The 20,402-nt window shown below is 61.7% G+C and overlaps 1 protein-coding gene and 1 long non-coding RNA gene across 3 annotated transcripts in view; one reads left to right on the top strand and one right to left on the bottom strand.

Annotated features, from left to right (window-relative positions):
* Nucleotides 1–20,402, bottom strand: part of WIZ (WIZ zinc finger) — a 66,444-nt gene that overhangs the window by 2,965 nt on the left and 43,077 nt on the right. Inside the window, 7 exon segments of the mRNA XM_051774310.1 lie at nucleotides 450–645; nucleotides 1,510–1,932; nucleotides 3,948–4,108; nucleotides 4,110–4,452; nucleotides 8,114–8,653; nucleotides 10,891–11,394; nucleotides 13,232–13,393. Coding sequence (XP_051630270.1) covers nucleotides 450–645; nucleotides 1,510–1,932; nucleotides 3,948–4,108; nucleotides 4,110–4,452; nucleotides 8,114–8,653; nucleotides 10,891–11,394; nucleotides 13,232–13,393 — 2,329 coding nt within the window.
* On the top strand, nucleotides 14,457–15,791 carry LOC127464117 (uncharacterized). Of its 2 annotated transcripts, XR_007901164.1 has the most exons (5): nucleotides 14,457–14,587; nucleotides 14,622–14,700; nucleotides 14,761–14,793; nucleotides 14,827–14,920; nucleotides 15,685–15,791. It is a non-coding gene; the product is annotated as an uncharacterized LOC127464117 (long non-coding RNA). The 2 variants fall into 2 exon arrangements; XR_007901163.1 differs by lacking the exon at nucleotides 14,761–14,793 and having other exon boundaries at nucleotides 14,794–14,920.

Here is a 20,402-nt window from a genome sequence, read left to right as displayed (position 1 = left end):
GGCTCCCTGTGTATCCCTGTGTATCCCTGTGCATCCCTGTGTCTCCCTGTGTATCCCTGTGGCTCTCTGTGGCTCCCTGTGCATCCCTGTGTATCCCTGTGTATCCCTGTGTATCCCTGTGGCTCCCAGTGTATCCCTGTGTATCCCTGTGGATCCCCGTGGATCCCTGTGGCTCCCTGTGTATTCCTGTGGCTCCCTGTGTATCCCTGTGGCTCCCTGTGGTTCCCTGTGACTCCCTGTGTATCCCTGTGTATCCCTGTGGCTCCCTGTGGTTCCCTGTGACTCCCTGTGGCTCCCTGTGACTCCCTGTGGCTCCCTGTGTATCCCTGTGGCTCCCTGAGTATCCCTGTGGCTCCCTGTGTATCCCTGTGGCTCCCTGTGCATCCCTGTGGCTCCCTGTGTATCCCTGTGGCTCCCTGTGGCTCCCCGTGGCTCAGGGGGGCTCCCACCTGCACTTGAGGGTGTAGATGTTCCCCACGAACTTGACGAGCGAGGTCTGGGGCGGGCGCGGCACCAGGGACGGCACCGGGCGCACCCTGGGCGGGGGCGGCCGCGGCTCCTCCAACTTCTGCTGGAATTCTGCCCCCTCCTCCTCCCCCCGGTGCAGGGCGGCGTCCAGGGGCCTCGCCTGCCTCCGCTCGAACTCTGGGATGTGGCAAAAACCGGGATTGGGGGGCGGGGTTGGATTTTCCCAGACCCCTGTGCCCCCTCCTGCAGGGGAGTTCCTTCTCCTGCTGGGATCCCTGTGCCCTTCCCAGAGGGATTCCCCCAGACTCCTGTTCCCTCTCCCACAGGGATTCTCCCAGGCCCCAGTGCCCTTCCTGCTGGGATTCTCCCAGATCCCTGTTCCTTCTCCTGCAGGGATTCTCCCAGACTCCTGTTCCCTCTCCCACAGGGATTCTCCCAGACCCCAGTGCCCTTCCTGCTGGGATTCTCCCAGACCCCTGTTCCTTCTCCTGCTGGGATTCTCCCAGACCCCAGTGCCCTTCCTGCTGGGATTCTCCCAGACCCCTGTTCCTTCTCCTGCAGGGATTCTCCCAGATCCCTGTTCCTTCTCCTGCAGGGATTCTCCCAGATCCCTGTTCCTTCTCCTGCAGGGATTCTCCCAGATCCCTGTTCCTTCTCCTGCAGGGATTCTCCCAGACCCCTGTTCCCTCTCCTCCAGGAATTCTCCCACAGTCCCATTCCCTCTCCTGCAGGGATTCTCCCACACCCCCGTTCCCTCTCCCACAGGGATTTTCCCAGATCCCAGTGCCCTCTCCTGCAGGGATTCTCCCACACCCCCATTCCCTCTCCTCCAGGGATTCTCCCACACCCCTGTTCCCTCTCCTCCAGGAATTCTCCCGCACCCCAGTGCCCTTCCCAGAGGGATTCTCCCAGACTCCTGTTCCCTCTCCCACAGGAATTCTCCCACACCCCTGTTCCCTCTCCTCCAGGGATTCTCCCAGCCCCCAGCGCCCTTCCCGCAGGGATCCTCCCACTCCAATTCCCACCCCATCCCACACTCACTGCTGATGTTGGAGCGCTGGTGCTCCTCCAGCTTCACCAGGGACAGCGGGGATGTCACCAGGGGCCTCTCCCCGGGCCCGTCCAGCCCCTTCCCGGGGTCGCCGTGGGGCAGCTCCCCGGGGAGCCCCTTGCCCAGGAAGGCCACCCCGGGGGGCTGCAGGGCCAGGGGGCCGCCCCGGTGCTCCCGGGCGTGGCCGGAGTTGCGGAATTTCTTGGAGAAGGGCCTCCCCCCCTGGATGTAGCTGCGGTAGGCGCCGGCCTTGTGCGGGCGGTGCCGGATCCACTCGCGCAGGGTCTCGATGGGGGAGCCGTTCACGCACCACTCGGTGACCCCGAACTGGCGCAGGTGGGCGCGGGCGTGGCTGGCCAGGGCCTTGCGGTTCTCGAAGTACAGCCCGCACAGCTCACAGCACGCCTCCGAGGCTGGAAAACATGGAATTACATGGGATATGGGATAATGGGAATTATATGGGATAACGGGAATTATATGGGGCATGGGATATGGGGTATGGGATATGGGATAGGGCAGAGCCAGGGCCTTGTGGTTCTTGAAGTACAGCCCACACAGCTCCCAGCACGCCTCCGAGGCTGGAAAACATGGAATTACAGGGGATAATGGGAATTATATGGGATATGGGATAACGGGAATTATATGGGGTATGGGATAGGGCAGAGCCAGGGCCTTGCGGTTCTTGAAGTACAGCCCGCACAGCTCACAGCACGCCTCCGAGGCTGGAAAACATGGAATTATATGGGATATGGGATAAAGTACAGCCCACACAGCTCACAGCACGCCTCCGAGGCTGGAAAACATGGAATTATATGGGATAAGGGATAATGGGAATTATATGGGATAACGGGAATTATATGGGGCATGGGATATGGGGTATGGGATATGGGATAGGGCAGAGCCAGGGCCTTGCGGTTCTCGAAGTACAGCCCACACAGCTCACAGCACGCCTCCGAGGCTGGAAAACATGGAATTATATGGGATATGGGATAAAGTACAGCCCACACAGCTCACAGCACGCCTCCGAGGCTGGAAAACATGGAATTACATGGGAGATGGGATAATGGGAATTATATGGGATAACGGGAATTATATGGGGTATGGGATATGGGGTATGGGATATGGAACATGGCAGAGCCAGGGCCTTGCGGTTCTCGAAGTACAGCCCACACAGCTCACAGCACGCCTCCGAGGCTGGAAAACATGGAATTACAGGGGATAATGGGAATTATATGGGATATGGGATAACGGGAATTATATGGGAGATGGGATAGGGCACAGCCAGGGCCTTGCGGTTCTCGAAGTACAGCCCACAGAGCTCACAGCACGCCTCCGAGGCTGGAAAACATGGAATTATATGGGATATGGGATAAAGTACAGCCCACACAGCTCACAGCACGCCTCCGAGGCTGGAAAACATGGAATTATATGGGATACAGGAGATGGGATAATGGGAATTATATGGGATATGGGATAATGGGAATTATATGGGAGATGGGATAATGGGAATTATATGGGAGATGGGAGATGGGATAGGGCAGAGCCAGGGCCTTGTGGTTCTCGAAGTACAGCCCACACAGCTCACAGCACGCCTCCGAGGCTGGAAAACATGGAATTATATGGGATAATGGGAATTATATGGGATATGGGATAACGGGAATTATATGGGATATGGGAGATGGGACATGGGACATGGCAGAGCCAGGGCCTTGCGGTTCTCGAAGTACAGCCCACACAGCTCCCAGCACGCCTCTGAGGCTGGAAAACATGGAATTATATGGGATATGGGAGATGGGATATGGGACAGGCTCGCAGGACGCCTTGGAGGTTGCAGGATAACGGGAATTATATGGGATATGGGATAGCCAGGGGGACACAGAGACACGCAGGGGGACAGGGACACCTGAGGGAATGAGGGAACAGGAATCCCCAGAGCCTCGGAGACTGCAGGATAACGGGAATTATATGGGATAATGGGAATTATAGGGGATAATGGGAACTATATGGGATATGGGAGATGGGACAGGCTTGCAGGACACCTCGGAGGCTGCGGGATAATGGGAATTAGGGGGGATATGGGATAGCCAGGGGGACACAGGGACACACAGGGGGACAGGGACACCGGGGGGATGGGGGAACAGGAATCCCCAGAGCCTCGGAGGCTGCGGGATAACGGGAAGCAGGGATGGTATTTAAAATCCCCCACGGGATCCAAATTCCCAGTTTTCCACCTCTGGATCACTCCTGGGGGAGGGATCTCTCAGCTGGGGACCTGCTGACAGAGGGAACCCCCCACTCGAGAGGCTCACACGGCCCAGGGGCCGCCCCGATCCCAAACCTCCCCTTCCCTCTCCGCGCTTCCCATCCCGCCCATCCCATCCAGGGGATCCCCCCGGGAATCCCCCCCCGGGAATCCCCCCTCACTCACAGGCCTTGTCGTGCAGAGCCTTGGCCTTGAAGGGCAGCTCGGGGGGGCCGAAGGCCTTGTGCTTGGATTCCCCGTGGGGGCCCAGCCGGTCGTCGGGGAGCGGCCGCTTGGGAGCCAGGAACGCTCCGGGAGCTTTGGATCCCAGGGGGGTGAGCGCCAGGGCCCCCCCCCGGCTTGCCCGGCCGCCCGCCCAGCGGGGACAGCGCCAGCCCCGGCAGCACCTTCCCGGCCGGCACCGCCGGGGGCTTGGGATCCATCCCGTCCTCCCCCAGCGCCTTGGGGGGCTCCAGGCCGGGCGCCAGCGGCTCCTTCTTGATGAGGCAGGGCTTGGATTTCTTCCTGAGGATCTCCCGGAGGGTGTCGATGGGGGAGCCGTTGACCGACCACTCGGTGACCCCCATCTGGCGCAGGTGGGAGCGCGCGTGGCTCGACAGCCCCTTGCGGTTCTCGAAGAACTCCCCGCAGAACTCGCAGCGGATGTCGCGCACCGGGTCGGCCCGGGAGGCTGCGGGAACGCCGGGATCAGCCGGGGAGGGACGGGATGGATCCCAGCCCATGGAATGGGATCAGCCGGGGAGGGAGGGGATGGATCCCAGCCCATGGAATGGGATCAGCCGGGGAGGGAGGGGATGGATCCCAGCCCATGGAATGGGATCAGCCGGGGAGGGAGGGGATGGATCCCACCCCATGGAATGATCCGAGGAATGCCGGGATCAGCCGGGGAGGGACGGGATGGATCCCCCACCCCACGGAACGGGATCAGCCGGGGAGGGACGGGATGGATCCCAGCCCATGGAATGGGATCAGCCGGGGAGGGAGGGGATGGATCCCATCCCATGGAATGATCCGAGGAATGCCGGGATCAGCCGGGGAGGGAGGGGATGGATCCCCCACCCCATGGAAAGATCAGCCGGGGAGGGAGGGGATGAATCCCAGCCCATGGAATGATCCGAGGAATGCCGGGATCAGCCGGGGAGGGAGGGCATGGATCCCAGCCCACGGAACGGGATCAGCCAGGGAGGGAGGGGATGGATCCCACCCCATGGAATGGGATCAGCCGGGGAGGGAGGGGATGGATCCCAGCCCACGGAACGGGATCAGCCGGGGAGGGAGGGGATGGATCCTCCACCCCATGGAATGATCCGAGGAATGCCGGGATCAGGCAGGGAGGGACGGGATGGATCCCCCACCCCATGGAACGGGATCAGCCGGGGAGGGAGGGGATGGATCCCACCCCATGGAATGATCCAAGGAATGCCGGGATCAGCCGGGGAGGGAGGGGATGGATCCCAGCCCATGGAATGATCCAAGGAATGCCGGGATCAGCCGGGGAGGGAGGGGATGGATCCCACCCCATGGAATGATCCAAGGAATGCCGGGATCAGCCGGGGAGGGAGGGGATGGATCCCAGCCCATGGAATGATCCAAGGAATGCCGGGATCAGCCAGGAAGGGAGGGGATGGATCCCACCCCACAGAACGGGATCAGCCAGGGAGGGAGGGGATGGATCCCAGCCCATGGAATGATCCGAGGAATGCCGGGATCAGCTGGGGAGGGAGGGGATGGATCCCACCCCATGGAACGGGATCAGCCGGGGAGGGAGGGGATGGATCCCACCCCATGGAATGATCCGAAGAATGCCGGGATCAGCCGGGGAGGGAGGGGATGGATCCCACCCCCCAGAACGATCCGAGGAATGCCGGGATCAGCCGGGGAGGGAGGGAATGGATTCCCCACCCCATGGAACGGGATCAGCCGGGGAGGGAGGGGATGGATCCCACCCCATGGAATGGGATCAGCTGGGGAGGGAGGGGATGGATCCCACCCCATGGAATGATCCGAGGAATGCCGGGATCAGCCGGGGAGGGAGGGGATGGATCCCATCCCATGGAACGGGATCAGCCGGGGAGGGAGGGGATGGATCCCCCACCCCATGGAATGATCAGCCGGGGAGGGAGGGAATGGATCCCAGCCCATGGAATGGGATCAGCTGGGGAGGGACGGGATGGATCCCAGCCCATGGAATGATCCAAGGAATGCCGGGATCAGACGGGGAAGGAGGGGGTGGATCCCACCCCACGGAATGATCTGAGGAGTGCCGGGATCAGCCGGGGAGGGAGGGGATGGATCCCACCCCCCGGAAGGATCTGAGCAATGCCGGGATCAGCTGGGGAGGGATGGGATGGACCCCCCTCCACGGGGAGGGAGGGGATGGATCCCACCCCCTGGAACGATCCGAGGAATGCCGGGATCAGCCGGGGAGGGAGGGGATGGATCCCACCCCCTGGAACGATCCGAGGAATGCCGGGATCAGACAGGGAGGGAGGGGATGGATCCCATCCCATGGAATGATCTGAGGAATGCCGGGATCAGCTGGGGAGGGAGGGGATGGATCCCCCACCCCACAGAACGGGATCAGCCGGGGAGGGAGGGGATGGATCCCACCCCATGGAAAGATCAGCCGGGGAGGGAGGGGATGGATCCCAGCCCATGGAATGATCCGAGGAACGCCGGGATCATCCGGGGAGGGAGGGGATGGATCCCCCACCCCATGGAACGGGATCAGCCGGGGAGGGAGGGGATGGATCCCACCCCCTGGAACGATCCGGGGATCCCCCGAGAGATGCAGGGATGGGAGGGCTTGGTTGGAGCGTTGGGATGGGCTCTGAGCCCCTCCAAACACCGGGATGAGCCTCAGCCCCACAAAGCCTGGGATGAGCCCCCTAAAGTCCCGGGATGAGCCCCCTAAGGTGCTGGGATGAGCCCCCCAAATCCCAGGGATGAGCCCCTCCAAACACCAGGATGAGCCTCAGCCCCACAAAGCCCGGGATGAGCCCGCTAACGTCCCGGGATGAGCCCCCTAAAGTGCTGGGATGAGCCCCCCCAAATCCCAGGGATGAGCCCCTCAGTCCCAGGATGAGCCCCCCCCAAACCCCAGAGATGAGCCCCCTAAAGTCCTGGGATGAGCCCCTCCAAACACCAGGATGAGCCTCAGCCCCACAAAGCCTGGGATGAGACCCCTAAAGTCCCGGGATGAGCCCCCTAAAGTGTTGGGATGAGCCCCCCAAATCCCAGGGATGAGCCCCTCAGTCCCAGGATGAGCTCTCCGAATCCCAGGGATGAGCCCCCTGAAGTCCTGGGATGAGCCCCTCCAAACACCGGGATGAGCCTCAGCCCCACAAAGCCCAGGACAAGCCCGTTGAAGTCCCAGGATGAGCTCCCCAAATCCCAGGGATGAGCCCCCCAAATCCCAAGGATGAGCCCCATAAAGTGCCAGGATGAGCCCTCAGCCCCCTGAAACACCAGAATGGGCCCTTCAGCCTCCCCAGATCCCAAGAATGAGTCCTCCCCCCTTCCCAAAAAAACAAGGGATGAGCCCTCGGCCCCTCAAAGCCCCGGGATGAGCCCTCGGCCCCCCAGAGTCCCAGGATGAGCCCCCCAAACACTGGGATGAGCTCTCAGCCCCCCTGAAGTCCTGGGACGAGCCCTCAAAGCCCACCCCAAATCCCTGGGATGAGCCCTCAGCCCCCTCCTGAAACACTGGATGAGCCCTCAGCCCCCCAAATGCTTGGGATGAGCCCTCATCCCCCCAAATTCCTGGGATGAGCCCTCATCCCCCCAAATTCCTGGGATGAGCCCTCATCCCCCCAAATTCCTGGGATGAGCCCTCAGTTCCCCGAAATCCCTGGGATGAGCCCTCAGATCCCCCAAATCCCTGGGATGAGCCCTAAACCCACCCCAAATCCCTGGGATGAGCCCTAAACCCACCCCAAATCCCTGGGATGAGCCCTCAGCCTCCCCAAATTCCTGAGATGAGCCCTCATCCCCCCAAATTCCTGGGATGAGCCCTCAGTGCCTCCAAATCCCTGGGATGAGCCCTCAGCCCCCCCAAATCCCTGAGATGAGCCCCAAACCCATCCCAAATCCCTGGGATGAGCCCTAAACCCACCCCAAATCCCTGGGATGAGCCCTCAGCCTCCCCAAATCCCTGGGATGAGCCCTCAGATCCCCCAGATCCCTGGGATGAGCCCTCAGTGCCCCCAAATCCCTGAGATGAGCCCCAAACCCACCCCAAATCCCTGGGATGAGCCCTCAGCCCCCCCAAATCCCTGGGATGAGCCCCCAAACCCAGCACATCCCCCTTCCCAGGGCAGGGGGCCACTCACAGAGGTTCAGGGGCGACATCTCCTCGCGGGGGGACCAGGCGCGATCCGGCGGGTGCGGCTCCCCGTGGATCCCTCCGGCCATCAGCTCCCGCTTGATCTCCACCCTCAGCTGCTCTGGCTTGAGCTTCTTCTGCAAGGAGGGAGGAGAAAGGCCTGGAAACATCTTCCGGGCGGTGGGAGGCGGGGACGAGGTGGGAGACGGCCCCGGGGGGCTGCCGGGTGGCGGGACCTTCTTCCCCAGGGCGGGAATGTGCAGCTCTGCCGGCCCGCGCGGCTCCAGCGGTCCCAGGGTGCCCAGCAGGCTCTTGGCCACGGCCTTGGGGCCGGCGGGGTTCCCGGCGGGATTCCCGGCGGGATTCCCGCCGCGGCGGCGCTTGAGGATCTCTCGGAGGGTGTCGATGGGGGAGCCGTTGACGTACCACTCGGTGACCCCCATCTGGCGCAGGTGGGAGCGCGCGTGGCTCGACAGACCTTTCCGGTTCTCGAAGAACTCCCCGCAGAACTCGCAGCGGATGTCGCGCGCCGGCTCCGACCCCGACGCTGCGGAGAGAGAGAGAGAGAGAGCGGCGTTCCAGGGGGAGAACTGCCCGGAATTCCATCTGCCTCCTGCCCATCCTGATCCCAAGACAATTAACTATTGTGTAATTAACTGGGATAAATGTGGGATTGGGTTTGGGAGCGATATGGAATTTCTCGCAGCGGATGTCGCGCGCCGGCTCCGACCCCGACGCTGCGGAGACAGAGAGAGAGAGAGCCGCGTTCCAGAGGGAGAACTGCCCGGAATTCCGGCTGCCTCCTGCCCACCCCGATCCCCAGACAATTAACTATTGTGTAATTAACTGGGATGAGGTTGGGGATAAATGTGGGATTGGGTTTGGGAGTGATATGGAATTTCTCGCAGTGGATGTCGAGTGCCGGCTCTGACCCCGACGCTGCGGAGAGAGAGAGAGAGCAGCGTTCCAGAGGGAGAAATGCCCGGAATTCCCGCTGCCTCTGGCCCACCCCGATCCCCAGACAATGAGGTGTCATGTAATTAACTGGGATACATGTGGGATTGGGTTTGGGAGTGATGGTAAATGGAATTTCTCGCAGCGGATGTCGCGCGCCGGCTCCGACCCCGGCACTGCGGAGAGAGAGAGTGAGATTCCAGAGGGAGAGCTGCCCAGAATTCCGGCTGCCTCCTGCCCACCCCGATCCCCAGACAATTAGCTGTTGTGTAATTAACTGGGATGAGGCTGGGGACAAATGTGGGATTGGGTTTGGGAGCGATGGCAAATGGAATTTAGGGAAATAAACTGACCAGGGGCATCCCGGGAAATGCTGCTGGGAATTCTGGGGGTTTAACTGATTTCCTGTGGTGCCCAGGGGATGGATGGGGATGATCCCGAAGGTTGGAAGTGGGGGGGAACGCTGGGAAATCCCTGGCCACGGGGTTTGAAGGGATTCAGGCCTTAAAGCTGCCCCTGGAATGAGGGAACGGGCGGACACAGCAAATATTTGGATGCTCTTTTCCATGTTATTGCAGGAAATGATTCCCACTGGAGCCGAGATTCCCAGCGGAGCAGCAATTCCCAGGGGAGCAGAGCCTGCTGCTGCTGCCACCGGTGGGATGGGCTCCCTGGGAGAGCCTGGAAACGAGGATGAGGAACTAACGAGCCCGAGAATCCCAACAGCCCTTGGAGCTGTGGAGGAAACATTCCCGGGAAGAGGCAGCGCTCCGGGAAAAGGCGGGAAGAGTCGGGAAAACCATTTTGGTGCCAAGGTGTGGGAATAAGTCACTGATAAGGAACTTGGGCATGAGGAGGGATGTGGAAGCACCAGGACTGTGATTCCCAGGAAGGACATGGAAGCACCAGGGCTGTGATTCCCAGGAGGGATGTGGAAGCACCAGGACTGTGATTCCTGGGAAGGACATGGAAGCACCAGGGCTGTGATTCCCAGGAGGGAAGGACATGGAAGCACCAGGGTTGTGATTCCCGGGAAGGACATGGAAGTACCAGGGCTGTGATTCCCAGGAGGGAAGGACATGGAAGCACCAGGGCTGTGATTCCCGGGAGGGATGTGGAAGCACCAGGGCTGTGATTCCCGGGAAGGACATGGAAGCACCAGGGCTGTGATTCCCAGGAAGGACATGGAAGCACCAGGGCTGTGATTCCCGGGAGGGATGTGGAAGCACCAGGGCTGTGATTCCTGGGAAGGACATGGAAGCACCAGGGCTGTGATTCCCGGGAGGGACATGGAAGCACCAGGGCTGTGATTCCCAGGAGGGAAGGACATGGAAGCACCAGGGCTGTGATTCCCGGGAAGGACATGGAAGTACCAGGGCTGTGATTCCCAGGAGGGAAGGACATGGAAGTACCAGGGCTGTGATTCCCAGGAGGGATGTGGAAGCACCAGGGCTGTGATTCCCAGGAGGGATGTGGAAGCACCAGGGCTGTGACTCCCAGGAACTGCTGATTCCCAGAGGCTTTCCAGGAGCAGGAAATGTGGGAATGTGATGCCAGCCGAACCCACTGTGTCTGGATTCGGATTTATCGGGATCGGGGGCACCCCAGGGCGCTCCAGCCCCCCCGGAGCCATCGGGAGAACCAGGGAAGAGACGGGAAGGGCCGGGAGGGCAGAGAGGCAGCGGCTTTCCCGAAATCCCACTGGGAATGCCCGTCGACAGGGAAGACCGAGACAGTCACGACCAAGCAGGGAGAGGAGGGGAGAGGCCAGGGACCACCCCCCCAACCCTCGGAAAAGCGGGAAATCCCAGGAAAACCGGCGCAACTCACTCAAGTTGAGGGGCCCGTCCTCGTCCTGCGGCCACTGGGCCGTGGGCGACCCCGGCAGCGGGCTCAGCGCCAGCTTGGAGCTCTTCTCCTCGGGGTTCTTGGGAGACGGGGACCCCCCCAGCGCCGGCGGCACCTTCTTCAGCACGGGGGAGCCGGGCTGGGCCAGGGCCTTGGCGAAGCCCGGTGGGGATTTGATGGCTTTGTTGACGGCCCCCTCGGGCGGGCGCTCGGCCTTGGCCAGCGCCAGCAGCGCCGGCCGGGGGGCGGCCCCGGGGTCCTTGGGGGAGGCGGAGGATTTCTTGGCCAGGGGCGGGACGAGGGCGGAGGGGGCCCCGTCGGCCTTGCCCTTGTGGCGCACGAGCTCGTAGAGGAGGTCGATGGGGGCCCCGCTGCTCTCCGACTCGGCCACGCCCAGCTGGCGCAGGTGGGAGCGCGCGTGGCTCGACAGCCCCTTGCGCGTCTCGAAGCAGGCGCCGCACACCTCGCACGTGGTCAGGCTCTGGGCTGGGAACGGCAGGGAAAACAGGGAAAAATCAAAGTCAGGGAATGGCTGAGGGAGGAGAGTGAGAGGGAGTGGATGGAGGAGCTGGAGTTCCAATCCTGAGGGATTTGGGCCACCCACAACCCGACTTTTGAGGATGAAAACTCAGGATATTCCTGCCCGCACACCTCGCACGTGGTCAGGCTCTGGGCTGGGAACGGCAGGGAAACAGGGAAATCAGGGAATGGATGTGCTGGTGATCCAATCCTGGGGGATCTGGGCCACCCACAACCTGAGTTTTGAGCACTCGGGATGTTCCTGCCCAAACACCTCGCACGTGGTCAGGCTCTGGGCTGGGAATGGCAGGGAAACAGGGAAAAATCAAAGTCAGGGAATGGCTGAGGGAGGAGAGTGAGAGGGAGTGGATGGAGGAGCTGGAGTTCCAATCCTGAGGGATTTGGGCCACCCACAACCCGACTTTTGAGGATGAAAACTCAGGATATTCCTGCCCGCACATCTCGCACGTGGTCAGGCTCTGGGCTGGGAACGGCAGGGAAACAGGGAAAAAATGGAAGTCAGGGAATGGCTGAGGGAGGATGTGCTGGTGATCCAATCCTGGGGGATTTTGGCAACCCCAAACCCTTCTGTGGAGCATTAGAAGGATGAACTCAGGATATTCCTGCCCGCACACCTCGCACATGGTCAGGTTCTGGGCTGGGAACAGCAGGGAAACAGGGAAAAAATGGAAGTCAGGGAATGGTTGAGGGAGGATGTGCTGGTGATCCAATCCTGGGGGATTTGGGCCACCCACAACCTGAGTTTTGAGCACTCGGGATGTTCCTGCCCAAACACCTCGCACGTGGTCAGGCTCTGGGCTGGGAACGGCAGGGAAACAGGGAAAAAATGGAAGTCAGGGAATGGCTGAGGGAGGATGTGTTGCTGATCCAATCCCGGGGGATTTTGGCAACCCCAAACCCTCCTGTGGAGCATTAGAAGGATGAACTCTGGAGTATCCCGAGGGATTTTATGGGATGAGGAACTCTGGAATATCCCGAGGGATTTTATGGGATGGTGAACTCTGGAATATCCCAAAGGATTTTATGGGATGATGAACTCTGGAATATCCTGAGGGATTTTATGGGATGATGAACTCTGGAGTATCCTGAGGGATTTTATGGGATGATGAACTCTGGAATATCCCAAAGGATTTTAGGGGATGATGAACTCTGGAACATCCCAAGGGATTTCTACCATCCCCAACCCTAACTGAGAGCACTGGGATGCTCCAAACACTCCTGAGGAGGCAGGAATATCCCGAGGATATTCACCATTCCATCCCTCATTTGGGATGCTCCGCACACCCCCGAGGGGCAGGAATATCCCCAGGGATTTTTATCAGCTCCATCCTTAATTTTGGATGCTCCAACCCCCCCTGCACGGGCAGGAAGGAGCTGGGAAGAGCGAGCAGGGCCGGGGGAGGACATGGATCGCTGCTCCAAGGTGGGAAAGGCCACTTTTCCCTGCCCCAGGGTGTTTTCCAGAGGGATCTGGAAGCCCAGCAGGGAGGGATCGGGACCTCGAGGGGATGATTTCCAGGGAAAGTCGTTAATTAGGAAAGGAAGGGCTGAGGGAGGGGTTTGGGGAGGGCAGGTCAGTCCCAGAGAACCCTGGAAAACTGCTGGGAAGGAACAGCACTGGGAATTGTGACACCGGAGCAGGACACACCCACCCTCTTAATTAACGCATTAATTAACCGAAAGGACCTGGAAAATCCTCCTGGATGGGGTGGAACAGACCCTGCCCGGCTCCAACCCGGTGCCAGGACGTGGGATGGGAGGAGATTCCCGGGAAAACACCCACCTTTGGCGTCCTGAGGCTCCGGTTTGCTCCCGGGGGGCTCCGGGGACAGTTTGGTCCCGATCCGGGGCGGGGGCGGATCCAGCTGAGCCGAGCTTTTCTTCGGGATGGGAGGGGGGGAAGCCACTTCCATGGCCACCAGCTCGTCCTCCTCCGGAGCCAGGACTGCAGGGAAGGACAGGGTCAGGATGGGCAGGGGAAGGGGAGAGGGGGGGAGCGGGGTTGGGGCTGCTCCAGGGGGAGTTTGGGGTGTTCCGAGGGGGAGAAACCCTCCCCCAGGGACAGGGAGGGAGTTTGGGGTGTTCTGAGGGACAGAAACCCTCCCCATGGGACAGGGAGGGAATTTGGGATGTTCTGAGGGACAGAAACCCTCCCCATGGGACAGGGAGGGAATTTGGGGTGTTCTGAGGGACAGAAACCCTCTCCCAGGGACAGGGAGGGGAATTTGGGGTGTTCTGAGGGACAGAAACCCTCTCCCAGGGACAGGGAGGGAATTTGGGATGTTCTGAGGGGGAAAAACCCTCCCCCAGGGACAGGGGGGGAATTTGGGATGTTCTGAGGGACAGAAACCCTCCCCCAGGGACAGGGAGGGAATTTGGGATGTTCTGAGGGGGAGAAACCCTCCCCATGGGACAGGGGGGGAATTTGGGATGTTCTGAGGGACAGAAACCCTCTCCCAGGGACAGAGAGGGAATTTGGGATATTCCAAGGGACAGAAACCCTCCCCCAGGGACAGGGGACACCCCCCAGGGACAGGGGACACCCATCCCACTGGGATGTCACTGAGGGGACTGGGACAGGAGGGATGGAGGGAAGAAAGGAGGGATGGAGGGGAATGGGATATGGGGAGGATTGGGGTTGGAGTTGCTCCAGGGGGAATTTGGGATGTTCCCAGGGGGATAAAGCCTCTCCCCCAGGGACAGGGGACACCCCCCAGGGACAGGGGACACCCATCCCACTGGGATGTCACTGGGAGAGACAGGGGCAGGTGGGATGGAGGGATGGAGGGGAATGGGATATGGGAAGGATTGAGGTTGGAGCTGCTCCAGCAGGAATTTGGGATGTTCCAAGGGACAGAAACCCTCTTCCAGAGACAGGGGACACCCCCCAGGGACAGGGGACACCCATCCCACTGGGATGTCACTGGGAGGGATGGAGGGGAACGGGATATGGGGGGAATTTGGGATGTTCCAAGGGGGATAAACCCTCCCCTGGTGACAGGGGATACCCATCCCACTGGGATGTCACTGGGAGGGACAGGGGCAGGTGGGATGGAGGGAGGGAGGGAGGGAAGGGAGGGTGACAGGGTGACACTGATGGGGGCAGGTCCCTGCAGGGAGGTGACACTGATGGTGGCAGGTCCCTTAAGGAGAGGGGACAGGGATGGTGGCAGCTTCCCAAGGGATGGGGACAGGGAAAGGGGACAGGGATGGTGACAGGTCCTTAAGAAGAGGGGACAGGGATGGTGACAGGTCCATAAGGGGAGGGGACAGGGATGGTGGCAGCTTCCCAAGGGATGGGGAAGGGGACAGGTCCCTAAGAGGAGGGGACAGGGATGGTGGCAGGTCCTTAAGAAGAGGGGACAGGGATGGTGGCAGGTCCTTAAGGAGAGGGGACAGGTCCCTAAAGGTGGAGGAGGGGACAGGGAAAGGTGGTATCTCCCAGCAGGGGACAGGACAGGGACAGTGGCAGGTCCCAGCAGGGGTAGGACAGGGGTGGTGGCAGGTCCCTGAGAGGACAGAGGTGGTGACAAGTCCTTAAGGGGAGGGGACAGAGGTGGCAGCCCAGGACAGGGTGGTGGCAGGTCCCTAAGAGGGGTAGGACAGGGGTGGTGGCAGGTCCTTAAGGGGAGGGGACAGGTCCCTAAAGGTGGAGGAGGGGACAGGGATGGTGGGAGGTCCCTCAGAGGTGGGGACAGGGGTGGGGACAGGTCCCCGTGGGTGAGGGGACAGGTCCTTAAAAGAAGGGGACAGGGAAAGGTGGCATTTCCCAGCAGGGGACAGGACAGGGACAGTGCAAGTCCCTAAAGGGGAGGGGACAGCGAGGGTGGCAGGTCCCTAAAGGGGAGGGGACAAAGGCGGTGGCAGGTCCCTCAGGGGAGGGGACAGGGATGGTGGCAGATCCCAGCAGGGGTGAGGACAGGAGAGGTGGCAGGTCCTTAAAGGGGAAGGCACAGGGAAGGTGGCAGATCCCAGGAGAGGTGGCAGTCCCTAAAGGGGAAGGGACAGGGAAGGTGGCAGATCCCAGCAGGGGTGAGGACAGGAGAGGTGGCAGGTCCCTAAAGGGGAAGGGACAGGGATGGTGGCAGACCCCAGCAGGGGTGAGGACAGGAGAGGTGGCAGGTCCCTCAGGGGAGGGCACAGGGATGGTGGCAAGTCCCTGTGGGAGGATGGGAAAGGTGGCAGGTCCTTGCAGGTGACAGATCCCTGTGGGGAGGGGACAGGGAAGGGTGGCAGGTCCTTGCAGGGGACAGGACAGGGACAGTGGCAGGTCCCAGCAGGGGGTGGCCGAGGACAAGGCTGGGGACACCCCGGGGCTCCTCGGGCGCCACTTCCCAACCCCGGGGGGTGGGAGGAGGGGTGGGAACTCCCGGGGGATCGGGATGGAGGGACAGGGAATGTCCCGGAGTGACCGGGATGGAAGGACCAGGCACCCCCCGGGGGGGGACCGGGATGGAGGGACAAGGATGGAAGGTCCGGGATGGAGGGACCGGGCGTCTCCCACGTTCCCCGGGGGGACCGGGATGGAGAGAAGGGATGGAGGGATTGGGATGGAGGAATCGGGCATTTCCTGCATTCCCGCGGGGACCAGGGCCGGGATGGAGGGACCGGGATGGAGGGTCCGGGCATTTCCCGCATTCCCGGGGGGCCCTGGATGGAGGATCCGGGATGGAGGATCCAGGATGGAGGATCCGGGATGGAGGATCCAGGATGGAGGATCCGGGATGGAGGATCCAGGATGGAGGATCCGGGATGGAGGGCCCGGGATGGAGGGCCCGGGATGGAGGGTCGGGGCATCCCCCGCATGGTCCGGGACAGACGGACCGGGCACCCCCCGCATCCCCCGGGGGGGGCGGGAGAAGGGACCGGGCACCCCCGGGGGGGCGAGAAGAGAGGCCCCGCACCCCCCGCAGCCCCGCGGGGCCCGAGCTGGACGGACCGGGCGCTCCCCGCGGGCCCCGGGCCCGGGCCCGTCCCGGGGGCCGCCCCCCGGGGGTCCCGCCGGGGACAAAGCGGGGCCGGGTCCCGGACAAAGGAGGGGCGGCGTCTCGTCGGCCGCAGCCCCCGCGGGCCCCCCCGGCGCTCCCGCCGCCCCCGCCGGGCCCTCCCGGCGCCGGCCCGGCCCCGCCGCACCGGGGGCTGTGTGAGGGGGAGGGGGGGGGGGCGGCGCGGGTGGGCCCGGGCGCGGCGGGGCGGGGCCGGCGGGGGGGGGAAAGGGGCGCTCACCCGGCTCGGGCGCGGCCGGGGGCTCGGGGTCGCCGTCCCCGCCGCGGTCGCGGTCGCGGGGGCCGCGGCGCCGCCGCCGCTTTGGTGACTTTGGGCGGCGGGGAGGCGGCGGCCGAGCCCGAGGTGGAGGCCGCCATCTTGGGCACCGCGCACGCGGGGAGCCCGCCAGGCCGGCGCGCCGAGCGCCGACACGCGGAGCGGAGCGGCAGGGACGGGGGACGAGCGCCGAGCGAGCGATCGGGGCTGAGGGGACGGGGATGGGAATGGGATGGGAATGGGAATGGGATGGGATGGGAATGGGGATGGGATGGGATGGGATGGGATGGGAATGGGATGGGATGGGAATGGGGATGGGATGGGATGGGATGGGATGGGAATGGGATGGGATGGGATGGGATGGGATGGGATGGGATGGGATGGGATGGGATGGGATGGGATGGGATGGGAATGGGATGGGATGGGATGGGAATGGGATGGGATGGGATGGGATGGGATGGGATGGGATGGGATGGGAATGGGAATGGGAATGGGAATGGGAATGGGATGGGGATGGGAATGGGATGGGAATGGGATGGGAATGGGAATGGGAATGGGATGGGAATGGGAATGGGATGGGAATGGGAATGGGGATGGGAATGGGATGGGAATGGGAATGGGGATGGGAATGGGATGGGAATGGGAATGGGATGGGAATGGGATGGGGATGGGAATGGGAATGGGAATGGGATGGGATGGGAATGGGATGGGATGGGAATGGGAATGGGATGGGATGGGATGGGAATGGGAATGGGAATGGGATGGGAATGGGAATGGGGATGGGAATGGGAATGGGATGGGAATGGGAATGGGGATGAGAATGGGAATGGGATGGGAATGGGATGGGATGGGAATGGGAATGGGATGGGATGGGAATGGGATGGGGATGGAGGGGAATGGGAATGGAGGAGAGGGGATGGGAATGGGGGGAAATGGGGATGGGGGACAGGGGATGGGGAGCAGAAGGGATGGGAATGGGAGGGAAATAGGGATGGGAATGAGAGGGAAATGGGGATGGGAATGGGAATGGGGATGGGGGGATAAATGGGGATGGGGGAGCCTCTCCCCATCCCACCCCCATTCCCGAGACCGGGACCCCCCCAATGCTGGAAACCCCCCCCAAAGCCACCTCCCCCCCCAGCTGTCCCAGGGAGGGGGTCTCCTGTCCAGCCATTCCAACAAAAAGCCAAAGAGCGGGAATTCCCCATCCAGGAGGGATTTGGGACCCTCAGCCCCTCCCCAGGCGCTGCCACAAGAACCGAAGGGACGGAGCCGACGGCACAAAGTGCTCCCAAAAAAACCCATTCCAAGGGTGGGAATGTCGTCCCCCCCAGAATCCCTGCTCCTGAACGGATCCATAAACCCCCTCAGAATTCCGGGATTGTGGCAAGAACTGCCCCAAAATCCCGGAGGGTTTTGGGAAGAGCGAAAGGAAACGGGAGCAGGTTGGGAGCAACGAGTCCTTCGGGAAAGGGAGGTGGGAAAGGAGGGAATGGAGGGGAAAAACAGCAGGAAGCCAAAATCCATTGGATTGGGAGCCAAAATCCACCCGGACTGGGATATAAAATCCATTGGATTGGGAGCCAAAATCCACCTGGATTGGATATAAAATCCACTGGATTGGAACACAAAATCCACCTGGATTGGGATATAAAATCCATTGGATTGGGACCCAAAATCCACCTGGATTAGGATGCAAAATCCACCTGGATTGGATATAAAATCCACCTGGATTGGGACTCAAAATCCACCTGGATTGGGATATAAAATCCACCTGCATTTGGACCCAAAATCCACCTGGATTGGATATGAAATCCACTGGATTGGAACACAAAATCCACCTGGATTGGATATAAAAGCCACCTGGATTGGATATTAAATCCACCTGCATTGGGACCCAAAATCCACCTGGATTGGGACCCAAAATCCACCTGGATCACAAATTCCCCAGAACAAGCACAGCCCTGGAAGCTCGGTGGGATCAGGGCTGGCTGATCCCTGTTGGAATTGTCCCTTCCCGGCACATTGAGGTGAGGACCCAAAGGGATTTCTGGAAAATCCAAGTTATTTACGGAGCCCAAAGCAAAAACATGGAAGATGGAGGGGATGGAAGATTCCCTGGGATGGGCTCTGCTCATCCCCACCCTCCTCCCTGGGAAGAAGGAGCCGGATCCCAAAATGTTCCCAACCCACAACTGTTTCCTGACAGTTTTGGGGCTCAGGGGGTTGGAAAATCCTCATGAAATCCGGACAATCCGGCCCGGAATTCCACCGGGAAACCCCTCATGGGATGGGAAAGCCTCGAGAAAACCCAGCCAGGGAGAGGCACCAACATTCCAACATTCCAAGAGAGCTCTGTCCGAACCAGGAAGGTGGAATTGGAAGGAATTGGAGGGTCCAATTCCTGCTTTTCCGTCCCAAAACAGCTTAAAAAGGGTGGGAGATGCTCCCTCCATCCCCCTCTGGCTCCTGGGAGATTCCAGAGCCCCCATGGGCCCAATCCCGAGGTTTTTAGGGAGTTTGAAAGCCTGCAGGAGGTTCCAGAGGATCCCACGGGGGGGGGGGGGTCTCATCCCAAGGATTTGGGGTGTTGAGGTGACATCCCAATCCATCCGAGATTCCCGACTCCTCAGCCCAATTCCCGACGGATCACAGGCAGAGGAGGGGAGGGAAAACCCCCCGGGCAACGCCAGCAATCCCGGGAATCAGCTCCGGGGGGACACCCCGGGGCTTTTCCCCGGATTCACGGGAAGATCCGCGGAGCAGCCGCTGCCACTTCCCCAAAAAATTCCTCGAAGATCCACGGAGGCCCTGAGGGGTGTGGGACGCCCCGGGAATGCCGGGTTGTTGGCTGCCCGGGCTGAGGGTGGAAGCAGCTGCGCTTCCTTGGCATCCAGAGCTCCGACATTCCTGCCAAGGGAGCCGGCAAATCCCCGGCAAATCCCTCCCAGCTCGGCTCTTCCCGGCCCTGGCTCTGCCCCAGCGGCGCCCGAAGCTCCTCTTTTCCCTCCCTCCCGCCACATCCAACCTCTCCTCGGCTGCGGGAGCTGGAGAAACACCGACCCCGGCCCCGGGAATTCCCGAGGGATCCCGAGGGAGAGGAGGAGCTGGAGAAACACCGACCCCGGCCCCGGGAATTCCCGAGGGATCCCGAGGGAGAGGAGGAGCTGGAGAAACACCGACCCCGGCCCCGGGAATTCCCGAGGGATCCCGAGGAGCGCCGGGAAGAGCCGCCGTTCCCGCCGGGATGGGGAGCGGCCCCGTTCGACCCCGCGCGGCTGCAGCAGCCCTGGCTCATCCCAAACATCCCAAATCCACGTTTTCCCCCCCGAAACGTCCCACGGGGGCTCCCAGAAACATCTCAGAAGGGGAAAGGGATGATTTCCCTCCCCGGTTGCCAAGCCTGGAATGGGTTATTCCAGGGATTCTCCCTCCCAACCCCTGGGCTGGGAGAGCCAGCGGGGAGATTTCCCGCTGTTTCCCGGGGCCGTGGATCAGCCACGTGGAAACGGAGCCGGAATCCAAGACAAATCCCACCGTGGGGACCCCGGGAATGCTCGGAGAGACCGGGAGCAAAGGCGACCCCGAGGGCAACGGCCGCGTTTTCCAGGGGCAGGGAAGGAGGGAAGGGGAGCAACCGGAGCTTTGGAGTCACCTGGAACTCCAGGAAGGGATCAAAGACGTTGGGAAGC

This window comes from Manacus candei, unplaced genomic scaffold (genome assembly GCF_025592945.1).
Source record: "Manacus candei isolate 608988 ecotype Guabito, Panama unplaced genomic scaffold, ASM2559294v1 h1tg000194l, whole genome shotgun sequence".
In the NCBI taxonomy this organism is placed as follows: domain Eukaryota; kingdom Metazoa; phylum Chordata; class Aves; order Passeriformes; family Pipridae; genus Manacus; species Manacus candei.
The sequence above is the reverse complement of the archived record's forward strand: the minus strand, read 5'-3'. Positions and strand labels throughout refer to the sequence as shown.